General features: G+C 38.4%; 1 protein-coding gene across 1 annotated transcript; it reads right to left on the bottom strand.

The window, feature by feature from the left end:
• Positions 1 to 412: 412 nt before the first annotated feature.
• NUCKS1 (nuclear casein kinase and cyclin-dependent kinase substrate 1) lies at positions 413 to 10,984 on the bottom strand. The gene is made up of 8 exons (XM_009888281.1): positions 10,965 to 10,984; positions 6,795 to 6,844; positions 5,635 to 5,740; positions 3,546 to 3,601; positions 3,067 to 3,219; positions 2,658 to 2,810; positions 1,726 to 1,872; positions 413 to 1,051 (listed from the first exon to the last, which is right to left on the bottom strand). The coding sequence occupies exons 1-8, from the start codon at positions 10,982 to 10,984 to the stop codon at positions 852 to 854; spliced, it is 885 nt and encodes a 294-aa protein (XP_009886583.1). The 3' UTR covers positions 413 to 851.
• Positions 10,985 to 13,554: the final 2,570 nt, after the last annotated feature.

Genomic DNA, 13,554 nt, shown 5'->3' with positions numbered 1-13,554 from the left:
TCCAAAATACCAAATGGAAACCAGAGTTTTAAAAACTGTTTTCAATTTCTCTTCCCTATTCTGCCCACCTAGAGCCAACCTTGGAAGAAATAAAATAAAGTTAATGGATGTGGGAAGCTTGTAGGTTGTCTATCTGAATTTGTATAGAATGAACTGCAATTTGCCTAAAGCAGAATAGTATTCTATCCAGCAAAGACAAAACATCTCACAACCTAATCAGAGGGTCTTTTTTAAATAAAAGACAGCAGACCATCTACAAGTCTCTTGATTGCTTTCCATGAGAAATGTGCCTGAATCCAAGAAACACAGGTTTCCTCCCCATGTTTCCTCTTCCTCAATTGGAATTCGTATCAACTACATTTTTTCTGAAAGTGAACTCGTATCAACAGAAGTCTGTTAAAGCATAGGTTCATTTTTTCCACATATTCAAATACAGAATAATAGTCTTAAAGAACTCTTACCAGCACTGGGAAATCTATTCTACTTAACGATTTGTAAGTATGGTTTCCACGTATCAGTCTCAAACCTTATTGCTTCGCAACTGCAGTATCCCTTGAAAAAAATATATATTTAAATGGTCTGTTAATTTGTCTCAAATGGCTTTCAGATTTGTTGGGGGAGGGAGAACGGAATGGCCAACAGAGAACATTGACTTCAAAATATTACTGTATAAGGGTTTCCTCTTATTAAAAAAAGGATACACTGTATTAAACAGCTGAAAGTAAAGACAGCATTCAAAGCCCATGAGTCAAGCCACAGCCAAAACCGTGTTCTACCCCTAAGTATGTTTTCTTTTCCTTTTTCTTTTTTTCCTTTTTTTTTTTTTAAACAAAGATTTCCTCAACTGCCATTTAATCTTCACCAGAGGGTGCTTCATCTTCAGATCCCTCATCCCCTGACTTCTCTGGTGGAGGGCTGGATGATTTTTTCTTTTCTGGGGGACTTTCAGGCTCTTCATCTTCTTCTTTGGGGGATGGGGTCTTTTCTTTTGTGGCCTTGGAAGCTGTGGGGCGGCCCGCCTTCCCTTTGCCTTTCACTGGACTGGGGGTCACTGGAAAAAGAAAAAGCTTATAGAAGTTATGATCAGCAACACAGACAAAAAAAAGTCATATGGCTTTATACAAACAGGATTTATGAGACAATCCAGCAGCAGGTTTCATTTTGCTCTGATGATACCACATGCACCTTGTTCTTTGCACTCCGTATGAGTAAAGCTGAACCGAAAAGCTTCCTAACAAGATTCAAAAACTATTTAATTGCAAGTCCTGACTAATGGATAGGACATAATAAACTAACGTACATTGCTATTACTATTATGATTTTAGACTTCCTGCAGAAATGTATCACATTTTCCTTTGGTTCAAATTTCTCCATCTTCCTCCACCCTGAAAACATCATGAAGTCCACGAGTCCCAAACAAAGCCACAAATTATATTATTTGGCTGTGTGACACAGAAAGTCAGACTGCAGCACCTCAACAGGGAAGGTTTTGCAAACTACAGTTTTTGCCAACAAGACATATATACTAACTCAATCTTTTAAGTAAGAATTAAAGCCACCTTATTATTTCATAGTGTTGCTTTAAATCATGGCAAGTTACATGAATTAGCCCTTCAACACCACAAGTGAATGCTTACCAATCCCAAGATTTCCACCAACTCTTCTACAGTAGAAAAAGAAAATAGGAGCTTCTAAAGCAAACTGTGTAACTTCTCATAGACTCACCTGTAGCCTTTAGCCTGGGCTTAGGCATTTTCTTTTCTTTCCTCTCTGGCTTGGATTTCTTAGAGACCTTTTTATTTTTCTTTTTTGAACTGCCATAATCACTATCATCATCATCTTCCATGAGGAAGTCTTCATCACTTCCTGAATCTGCTGAAAGCACAAAGAAATTTAAGTTTTTTGAAAAAAGGAAAGGGAGTAAAAGATACAGCTGAGAGATCTGCCAGTTAAACTGCAGAGACAGAAAACTAGGACTCTGTAACCTTATGAGCTTCCACCTATCTGCTGTGCTAAAGAAATTTGACATAGCAGCAGATTTTACACTGGTAGGGATAAAGCACTAGTATGATGAAAGAGGCAAGCGCTTTGAGGTTCTCAAAATATGCTCCGTCTCCTCAGTAAGTAACCCATCTCAAAATAAAGAGAATCTCCTGATAGAGAGAAGTGGTCTTTTCCATGGCACTCTTACTCCATTCTGAAATCATGTTTGCACTCAGTATTTCACAAATCGACTGCGATTCATTACCAGCTGAACCCAGTTTATGAAACAAACTGTCCTACTTTGATCAACCAAGGATAAAGTACTTTTCTATCACCTGAAAGTAGCATCAATGCCTCAAAACCAATGGGATAGCAAGAAGCAGCAAAAAGCATTAAGATCTTTAAAATAATCCTTTAGGGCTGGTTATAAAGACATATATAGATCTTTGCTGCGAACTTCAAACAAAAATTATAGATGTGAAAAACTTAAGCGTGGTCCATTGGACAGATATGCAGTATCGAATAAATTGCTGAGAAGCACAACTTATGTCTTCACTGTCACAGTCAAAAAGCAACCTGTGCTCCTTTTGCTGTCTGGCCAGACCCATAAACTCACATCTGGAACTATACCCCCGTCACATTGATTTTAACTTTTTACAATCCCATTTACTCACTCTCCTGGAACTGTGCCTCATCATCCTCTTGTTCTTCCTCCTCACTACCCACATCATCCATAAGCATCTCTCGTTGTTTAGAAGCTGCTTTGGATGCTGCCTGTCGTTGCTGACGCACGTTTTTGTGGTCTTCTTTCTCGTCCTCACTGTCCTCTGCAGCAAAAGTTACCAAGTTATAATGAAGGTACAGAATACAAACCATGTAACCGTCTTGAGATAGCACATGGGCAAGACAAAGGTGAAGTCAATCATGAGAAAGTTAATCAAGACGCTCGCTGAATAACTGAGCTGTGAGGAGAACACGGACACATTTAACCTAATAAGCACATTTCTGTAGTCGCCCAACAGTGATCTTGTGCAGTATCCTGCACTGCAAAGACTAGCAACCTTTTTGTTTTTTTTTTTTTACCTGCAGGCCTTTTCCTGGATTTGGAGGCTGCTCTCTTATTCTTTTCTGGTTTAGCCTTTTTTCCTTTTTTGCTTTTTTGAGAGCTCTCATAGTCACTGTCAGCTTTGCCATCATCTGCTCCCAAGTCATCATCTTCACTGCCAAAATCTTCATCTGGAAGAAAAAGGTACGAATATGAAGTTTCTTGTATCATTCTGAAATATGGACGAGAACTACAGGGAAGAGATTAATATACGCCTATCTACCCGTGAAGACAAACTTCATAGCAGCATCACATTACACAACAAAATATGTTATCCCAAAACAGGGCTGGAAGTAACAGCAGTAGAGGCAGCATCCAGCTTAAGAAAACTGTATTAGAAAAGTGCATGCTGCTCTAGTCAGAACAGTTTCTTTCCTGTGTCAGATCACACTCCTGTAACTGTTACAAACCGGTCGTTATTTTGAAGATATACTATCAGTACAGTGTAGTTGGTTACCTGCTGAGTGTGAATCGTCTTTTTTAGTCTTCACATCTTTTTCTTCTGAATCCTCACTGAAAATGAGAGAAAGACAGGGTTTGACTGCTGCTTTAGCTTTTATTTCAGTCACTGCCGTATGGAAAATATCAATTTTCAGAGAGCACTTCTCCTGGACATTACTCAGCTGTAGATGTAGTTATCATGGTTGGAAAGATAATGTTCAAACTCTGTATCACATACAAACTTACATGGAATCAAATGAACCAACCAGGAAATAAATGAGACGAACCATGTACTTCCCTCTGAAACCTACCAATAATCCAGATGTCTTCCATTTTACAGTTAGAATTTTGAAGTTTTACATGCTAATGCATGCCTGAGGCTATAACTGGAATAAAGTTTTATGCTGAATAGATTTATAGTCATCACTTGTCTTTATGACAGTGTTTTCTTTGGACTCCTTCCTTCTGTGTACATTGCTGCACAGCACTTAACTAGAACATATTTGGTCTACAGTCTCCCAGCTGATCTGACCTGATGGAGTTTCACTGCTCCCTTCTAGTGGTTTCAATCCTCATCAGAGGGTATCCCTATCAAGTAGGTACTAACGTTCTGTTCTTATCCAAAAGCCCATCATTAGTCATTACCACTGTCCAGAGAGCACTTTCCTTCCAGCATGTGAGAACATGCACTCCAATCACAGAATAAACAAGCGTTTTAAACAGGAATACTCTGTTGAGGGCCACTGATGTACAGCATATGCTTCAGGAATGGCTACACTGCAGAGTTTGCCAAGGTCAAGAAATACAATAGATCAAACCTTTGGTACTTTCAAATTTGGCAGTGGGAGCTGACAAACAACATTTCTCAAGAACTTTAATACTTTAGATAACTTGTCATATTACAGCCCCTCAGGCCCATGTGTTTTCAGTCATATACAGATATTTTTGGATTTCAATCACTTAAATACAATAGGTTTTGGGGGGTTTTTTTGTTTGGTTGTTTTTGTTTTTTTTTGTTTGTTTTTTTTTTTTTGTTTTTTTTTGTTTGTTTTTTTTTTTTTTTTTACATACTTAAAAATCTCCAAAGCTAATAAGACATCAAGGTCAACTATTTAGTTGCTTTGGGAGTTGCCTAGCCCTATTTCTTTATATGTCATACCCATTAAATCTTTGATTTCAGATGCTACAGGCGTTTGCCAGGGTGAAAATAGTCTCTCCCTCTCAGTTCACGATAGCAAGTGGACCATGCAAATACTCCCATGCCTACATTCAGCTTTCAACTTATAGAATAGGAGGGTGATGGGGAAGCCTCTTAAGCATACCTGCTGGTAAATTACCTATATTCCAGCAAATGGTGCAACAGAAAAAAGAGACACCTTGGGCTTATAAAGTAAGAACCACCTGGCAGAACCTCCATCCCTGAAGCTGATGTCTGTCATGAAAGCAGTCAGCTGACTTACTGGGTTTTTTGACAATCATTTGCTGACCATAGTTATTGTAAAAAGGAAGATACCTTCACTCTACGGGAAAGACTTTCACTATGCAATAGGGCATCACTTAGAACTGAGTCCCTTCACACTGCTGCAGCATCTCAGCTATCGAAACAAATTACTTTATTTCTGAATTAGACAAAACAGGAAATGTGAAAGGAAGAACCACAAAACTAACAAATGGCCTCTACTCCTAACAGCCACTGTACCATCCCATTTAATCTTTAACCACAGGAATGCTCTGAGCATACCGAAAAAAACATGGAAAATGAAACGCATCTTGCCACTAACTTACCTGGATAATTGTACTAGTTGCCAGCTTTTGTAATTCAGATCATATTCCTTCCCATTCCAACTGTCTAGGTTGTGAAAGCTATTTTAATGACGAAGTACTAGTGACAAGTGCTTTACACATGATTTCTCTGTCTACATGGATAAGAAAGAACCACCTCAATGTCCAAGCTGGTTATGCAAGCTTTGTGACTGAGAGCTCTGTATCTTACACTGCTGGCCTTGAATTCCGCTCTTACAATCATTCCTCTTGTAAGATACTGCTCCCCACATACAGGACAAGGTTTAGAGACATGTTTGTAACAAATGAAGTACTTCTTTTACCTGTCCTCCTGAGAATTCTTCCCAGATCGCCTCTTATTTTTAGCCTCCCGGGGAGACGAACGGATTTTCTTCGATGGGGGACCTGAATCTCTTCCATAATCTTCATCTGGACGGGACAGTACAAAATGGTTTTTGAATCAAACTCCTAGTTCCCAGCAAACTGACTTCCTCAGCTATAACTTAAACTGACCATTTCATGCACATCAAAAAGAAGCCCTTCAAAAAAAAAAAATAAAATCACAAAGCTTCAAACAAAACTTTATAGAAGCAAAGTCCTGCCTTAAACTAGCAATCTACCTTTTCTTCTGCCGAGAACACAATAAAAATGCCACAAAAAAATCAAGTCTGAGACAGGACTACTAGGAAACATACAAAAAACCTCACAAGAGGACACAGTATCTCATTTTACAGCTAGTCAGAGTTATTATGTAAACCTGTTAGAAGTTAACATCCATACAATTATACATGCTTTTAACAGCAAACGCTTTATTTACTCTTTTATGATGGGAAAAAGTATGCCATTATATAGATTTTTTTACCGCAAAACTTTTTACAACTATTACACAATACTTTATACAATATGAGTAACAGGACTGCAATTAAGAACTATGCATATTTGTTTCCATTAATTACCAGTGCAACCTCACTCAGCAAACAGTAGCAGTATGTCTATTTTCTAAGAACACAAAACATATTCCATATGGCCTCCAGAAACATTTCGTTAATTCACACAGAACATACAGATTTTTTTTTTCCACGCAATTCACAAATATGCCTGACATTATGGGATTAACTAGAGTCCACTAAAATAAATTGAAAACATTTTACTGTAGAAAAAAAGTGGCATCAGGGAGATTCTGCCACAGAACATAACATAGACCAAGGAAGAAGACAGTTGCTGCCAACAGCCTCAAGGCACTTCAACAATACAAGCATTAAATAATAAGATTTCTATCACCATTGTTTGTTTAATACAAAACATATGAGAATCATTATATTTTCAAATACTTATTAACAGTTCAGAGACTGTGAAGAACAGAAACTTCTTAGAATTTAAGTTAAAGATGTGACTAGAAGCAAAACAATTAATATGCAAATCAATAAATGAACTGCTCTAGCCCAAGAATATTGTATTGTTAAGGAAAAAAAGAGTAATTTACCAGCATCATCTGATTCCTGAAACTGGGAGTAATCAACCACCTTCCTGTTCCTGTTAAAAAGCAGGGGAAAAAAATAAAATAAAATTAGCAATTCATAATCTCAGAGACACAACAGCTTTCTACAAGTAACAAGGATATGGCACTTTCTTGCCTCCAGTGCAGGATTTGTAGCCCAAAAACATCCCAAGAAAACTCTCATAAATAAGCCACCTACACCTTCAGCTACACAGAAATGAGCACACAGTATATTCTAGCATTTTTCTAAGGGGCTATTATAATAGACTGGATTATATTTTCAGAATTTTAAAGTGCTTTTTGGTAAGCAGCACTCTCGTATGGCTCACGACTGCAGTGAGGAACAGTCATCTTAACCTATGCTACATGATTCTTTCATTATTAAAACTATATAGGTATCTCTCATTATATATCATTATACTAGTGAAAGCACTGTTTTAAAGCAGTGGGTGCACCTCAAGATTAAAGACGCATTTAAAGAATGCATCTGCCTGAACTTTAACCCAGAGCTCCCCCTAACACCCTGTCTCAAAGCTGTGATATTTAAGACTAGGATTCCAGGTATGAAACAAGTATACGGATATTATCATGAATTAGATAAACATTTCCTAACTGGTATTTTTTGCATTTCTGCCTCTCACAGCACAATATAATCACGCTCCCGTATCTTCTCCTCAAGATTTTTGTTTTCCCATGTGTTCCCTGTTTCTAAAGCATTTTTTCACCAGTGACTTCCAGGAGCTTCCTCAATTAGTGACTTTGATGCTCTAACAAGACATCAGAGAGCTGTTACAATGCAAAGAGAGGCCAACACAAGCTCCATCCAGCACACGACCCACAATACCCTTCTCCTCTCCTGCACTACAGAGCACAACTGTTGAATTTCACATTCAGTTCCCATAACCGAACTGCACTTTGTGATTAACATCATGCATTGCTGATAAGACTGCATAGTTGAAAGATACCTCAAAAGTCATTGTTGCCTTCTGGCTGTTGATCCATTTGAATGAATTATAAGTCACCCTTCTGTACAAATACCTCTGTTCATGGCTTACAGCAGCAGCCTTCAAAAGACGAAGGAGCATGATTATCTTATTCCAACCCTAGACCAAGCCTCTTAAACTCCAAAAAAAACCCACCAACCCATCAACAACAAAAAAAAAACAGCAAACAAAAGGAAGGCAAGACCAGTCATTAGATTTCTACAGGTTGAATCTCATCCAAGATTCACAGTACGCGTGAGTGGAACAAAGTACAACAGCAATGCGCTACAGAGCACTGCTCACTCACAGTCCGAATATGGTAAAATACCAATTTAGGAATACAACTACTGGCAAGGCTCGTTATGGTGTACCATCCAGGCACTTAAAGTCCTGTTCCAACAGGCAGTCTTCCTCAAGATTGCCTCCTGACCCACCTCACTAATTTTATTCTGGTGAGCATCTGAAGAACAATAAAGTAACATCAAATCAAACAGCTTATTTAGTAAGTATCTGGTATTAGAGTTTTTTCCCCCCTAAAAGTGTAAATGGGGAAAAAAGTAGAATTGCCACATACTCTAGCAGCTTTGTAAAAATGGGTTTCTGACATCACTTATCCAACAAGTAAGACAGAAATTGTGATTTTGCCACCTTGTAGTAAGTTGGGCATACACAGCTTCATCTTGGTCATTTCAGTCAGAGACCATATTAAATCAGGTACTGAAAATGTAACACAGTCAGATAAAACATTTATGAACAACATTGTCTATGTCCTTCTTCCTTCTAAGCACTGTACACTATGTTTTTCAGCGAGAAAGTAAATCCTGCTAGGCTCTCACTACCTTGTGAACAGGAGCAGTGATAGCTGTATCAAATATAAAATAAAAAATCACTACGGCAGAAGAAAACAAGAGAGAAGGCTCTTTGGCGTACTTTATGTTATTTTGCAGGGCAAGGAGAAGGGTAGAGGAATGAAAGACTGTCTACACTGGTATTACCGATGACAGAAACTTCCAAGTCTTCCCAACAGAACCAAAGAATCTCGCAAGGGCAGAAGCAAACTGCTCTGGTATCTGCCATTCTCCTCACTTTATACACATCATTCACTCCATTTAAATCAACTTATGCTTTTCTTTAGAACTGACAACAGCACTGATGTGCAATGCTTAGTAACTACAAGTTTACAAAGAGAGAATGCATCTTTCATTACTACAAGGTGATAAAAACACAGTAGGTAAGTTCACTGAAATTAAGAGCCAGAAAAAATATTGCTGGTTTTGTCAATGAGGAGTATCTCTTTGCCGCTAGCAAAGACTAGAGGATGTTAAGGGAAGCAACCAGACATAAAAATAAACTATTTTTTAAATTCATTTAGGCTGAGCATAAGAAGAGTCCAGTAGACATCTGGGATGGATATTGTTCAATCTGGTTCAAAATATACACTGAAATTTTACGATAACTTACTTGTTAATTCAGCTTAACACTTAAAGTGTGAATATGAGAAAGAATTTGGGGAGAAAAGTTAGAGAAAGAAGTCCTGATAGCCTATGGTTTTTACTAACAGCTGTCTGTCCAATATTTCTGGAATAAGGAGTAACTCATCAACACGCTACATCCAAAGCACTTACTTAGCAAAGTAATACTCAAGTAATTTAGTAATAATTCAGAAATGCACAGGAATTCTTACAACCCATACTTGATTCCTACCAAACTGAAATTTTGAAGTGACAAGAAGCAATATTAACATTTTAAAGGATCACTAAATGCCTATACAGCTGAATAAGGACTGTATAGTAATACCCCACCTTCAGCTAGCGAGGTCCCTAAATGCTTAGTCTTTATAAGTTAACATGTCACAATAAAAACTACCAATCAGTTAGAAAGCCTTTTTTTTTTTTTGTCTTTAAAGGGAATGCTTAGATCCCCAGATATTTCCTAGGGCATTAAAATCCACAGATAAAATCCAAGTTTAAAAAACCCACATATAGTACTGAAAAGCAATGCCAGAAGGAGTCTTCAAAAAACTAGTAACTGATGTCATCATGCACTGAAGAGGAACACTTAGGTCAAATGATTACCAGCAGAAGTAACAACCTATCTTCTTACAGAATACCATAGGATCATATAGAGTTGGGAGGGACCTTAAAGATCGTCTGGTTCCAACCCCCTGCCATGGGCAGGGACACCTCCCACTAGACCAGGTTGCTCAAAGCCCCATCCAGGCTGGCAAGTAAAATGAATGACAGACTAAATGGTTGCTGAGAGTTATCTTTTTTTTTTTTAAAAAAAAACAAACAAACTCAAAAAACCCAAACCTATAGCACTTAACCAATATAACCATCAAACTAAGCATTTGTGATAAAAGTTATGGACCTTTCTTCACACTAAAGAAGTGGTCAGTTTCACTTTCTGGTTCTCATTCCAGCTGGTAAAGGTGTCCCAATTGGAGGTCAACATATTAGCAATAAATACTGCCATTAAAATCACCCCTTTGGTGCCTTTTTATACACAGAAAAAAAGATAGACAGGATATTTATTTTTAATAGGTATTTTCAAAGTTGTGCAAAACAAGTATGCAGTGCTAGATTCAGGCCTTAAATGAACATTCACTTAGAATTACGCATCAGAAGTTGAAACATCAAAGCCTAGTGACAGTTATGTACCGAAAACACGTCACTATGGTGTTAGTCTATTTAAAAATTGGCACAACTGTACTCAGACAAGACTCACCGACTAGAGGTTCCCAATTACAGAGGTCATTGTTTGGGTCTGGACTTGGTGTAACTCCAAACGTCTGTAAGACTAGGCACTGCTCATGGTATCTGCAGAATTTTTAGGGATACACATGACTTGAAACTCCATAAAACAATTAAATGATTTATGCAGCAACAGTTTAAGCAGTTTTGTGCCTATCCTCCATTTGAACCTAACTACAATTGAGAAGATTTTAAGATACAATATGGAAGTGTTCTGATGCAGAGCAGGGGGAAAAAAACTAAACCCCAAAATACACACAAGGGAAGAAAAAAAAATAAAAAAATTCTGCAACCTGTGTTGTTCCTGGTATTTTGATTTTCACTGTACCTCTACCTTGCTTTCTGTTTTTCTTTAGACCGAAAGTTTTCAAAGCAAGGACAATATCTTTTTTCTTATCTGGAAAGTGTCTATGGCTTACCTCTGGACACTACCACACATTATTACTCAAGTTAAATGCCAGTCCCCAGGGAAGTGTTGCTTTCCTGCTACCCCATGGAAGTTTTCCAGAATCACAATATTTATACTTTACATTGTCCAGGTACAACACTGGCAACACGACAAGTTATATTTAATAGACAAATATATTTTTTCCTGCAAGCAAAATTTCAAAGGACCACCCTTCCACTGCAGTGCCAATGCAAGACTGGGATTCAAGAGCTACTAATAAAGAACTAAGTACGTAAAGCCCTGAAGCACTGAGACACATCAATTCATAACTGACTTTGAACAAATAAAAAAACCCTGCGATATCCATACCTGCCCGTATGGTTTCATTTTGCAATGCATGCAGGAGAGGAGTACCAGCAAGTGAAAGTGACCAGTGAGGAAAAGCAGAAGCAAGCTCCATCAAATTTAAAGTCAAAATTCTTACTTAATACACATTAATTGATGCTGTATATAAAAACAGTGGCTCAAAATGTTTTATTTCATCTGTATTCAAGAATAAATAGGGATACGGTAATGTAGCCACCAGCTCCAAATGCTCTTTGCAGTACTTCAGAAGAGTTAGCCACAAGATGCAGAGGTTCAGTAACGGGAGGTTCCTTTACTTTTTACTTCTTGCCATTTTGTAACAACAGTGCAGATACCATCATTATCCACCCAGAGGTTTAATTGTGTAAAAAGTAGTTGGCTCTAAGTGCCAGGCACATGAAAACTGTAAATACCAGGACTTTATTACTACTTAACAATTTTAAGAAACTGACATCAACAACAAGACTCACTCTTAAGGTAGTCTTCTACCCACAGAGTGGAAACTGGGGATATATGTTGGACTTTAGGTTGTCTTAAGTGTATGCATATTCACTAGAAACTAGCAGTCATAATAAATTAATTCAAAGATCACTGATTAGAGGAAAACTTTTCCAACACTAAATCTTATTCTGATGAGGAACCTTTCACCCGACTTCTATGTTACCAGCTAAGATATCCAGAAAAAAAAAAGTATACAATTTTAAAAGTTTTGGATTTAAATCTATTAGAAAAGTTCTCCAGTTACTATCTAGTAGAACAATATAATGTACCAGCCACTGAATATTTACATTTTTTTTCCCCTGAAAGGGCTATCAAATATAGCTACAGTGCTTGGTCTATTCCCGACACGTGCCAGAAGGTTTTCTGCTACTAACAGCCTGCTGAACTTTGGCACTCAATTTTCCTGTAGACCAGTGCCTGTCAGTGGAGGGTAAGACAAGTCAGATCTTTCACAACACTGCAGGATTTTACAGAGATTTTTTTTTATTACTATTTTTTAGAAATGGCTGCTTACAGAGAGTTACTTAATACAAGAAACCTTAAAAGCTATACTTTAAAGATACACTTTCCTTACCTGTAGCAAGACTCCAGTGCTGGCAACTAAATCACCAGCAGAACGCACACTGAAGTGTCACCCTGAGCAGCAAAGTCACATCACCGCTGTATTTCAGAACACAGGCACTGTTATTCAAGATCAGACCGCTAGTCCATCTAGTCCAACATCCTGCCTTGCAAAAGGCCAAAGCCTGATGCTTCAGAGCAGGGTATTCCCTGTCCTGTTAATCCACCTTTTGAACCTGAGACATTTCCCTAACACTGGAAATTTGAACTTTATTTGCCCTTACCTTTCCATGCAGGAATACACTATTGGTCAAAAAAGGAGTTATGAAAAAGGAATTGTTTCACTAACCACTGTGTCAATCCTCCCTATTTAGCAAAGTTGTCCTAGTTACCATTTTTTAAACTCTTGCATATTAGAGATATTACTTAAATACGGAGGCTATCATCTATAAATGTATATATGCAATTTTTATAGTCGCAATTAATTTTATATTTATTAATCCAAAAGATTCAAAACACCTGGGATCCATATCCCAGGTCAGGCTTACTGGGAATAAAAGTACAACCAGTTTCTTAAAGTATCTTGAGAAAGAAAAAACGTCAGAGCATTCAAGGAATACCTTCTGAAACCTCTCGCCTTTTCTACAAAGACAATTTAAATTACAAGTTCACTGAGCACTTTCCAGGGAACAGTAAAAAAGAATGCACTCCTCCCCTCTCAGTAAGCTTTCCGATACATGACACGTTCTCTATCCCGTAGATTTTCAAAGTTGCCGCGATTCAACAACATAGTTAAGATTCCCCTGCAACTCGAGACGCTCCAGGTCTATCGCTGCTTATTAACTGAAGACACTAACACCACAACCTACCTCCTTCACCGCTGAGGAGCACACAGCCCCTTTAGCTAAATGACCCACGGTTTCCTCCTCCCCACGACCTAAAATCAGCCCTCTCGGGGGGGGGAAGGAGGGAAAGGGGGGAAACACCAGTAGGAAACCGACCCGGGGAGAGCAGTTAGGCGAGAGGAAAAGGGCGTGTGTTCAGTGCTGTTCCCACCAGAGGAGGCGGCTCCTCCGAACTCCTCCCCTAAACGTGGTTTAACTTGCATGCACAGCCCCTCTCCTCCAGACCCTCGCTGGTCACGGCTTATTGCATGCCCGTCCCCTCCCCCAGCCAGCGTGGTTTGCTCGCCC

This window comes from Charadrius vociferus, unplaced genomic scaffold, assembly GCF_000708025.1.
Source record: "Charadrius vociferus isolate BGI_N301 unplaced genomic scaffold, ASM70802v2 scaffold266, whole genome shotgun sequence".
NCBI lineage: Eukaryota > Metazoa > Chordata > Aves > Charadriiformes > Charadriidae > Charadrius > Charadrius vociferus.
This window is presented reverse-complemented; position numbering and strand designations above follow the sequence as displayed.

What these genes read in the sequence shown, in the direction of transcription:
- NUCKS1 (XM_009888281.1), bottom strand. Translation starts at nt 10,984, where the DNA reads ATGTGTGGTAGTGTCCAGAG. An exon ending in AGACGATTCACACTCAGCAG is followed by an intron (nt 3,220 to 3,545) that starts GTAACCAACTAC and finishes TTTTTCTTCCAG; the next exon opens with ATGAAGATTTTGGCAGTGAA. An exon ending in GCCCAGGCTAAAGGCTACAG is followed by an intron (nt 1,052 to 1,725) that starts GTGAGTCTATGA and finishes TTCTTTTTCCAG; the next exon opens with TGACCCCCAGTCCAGTGAAA.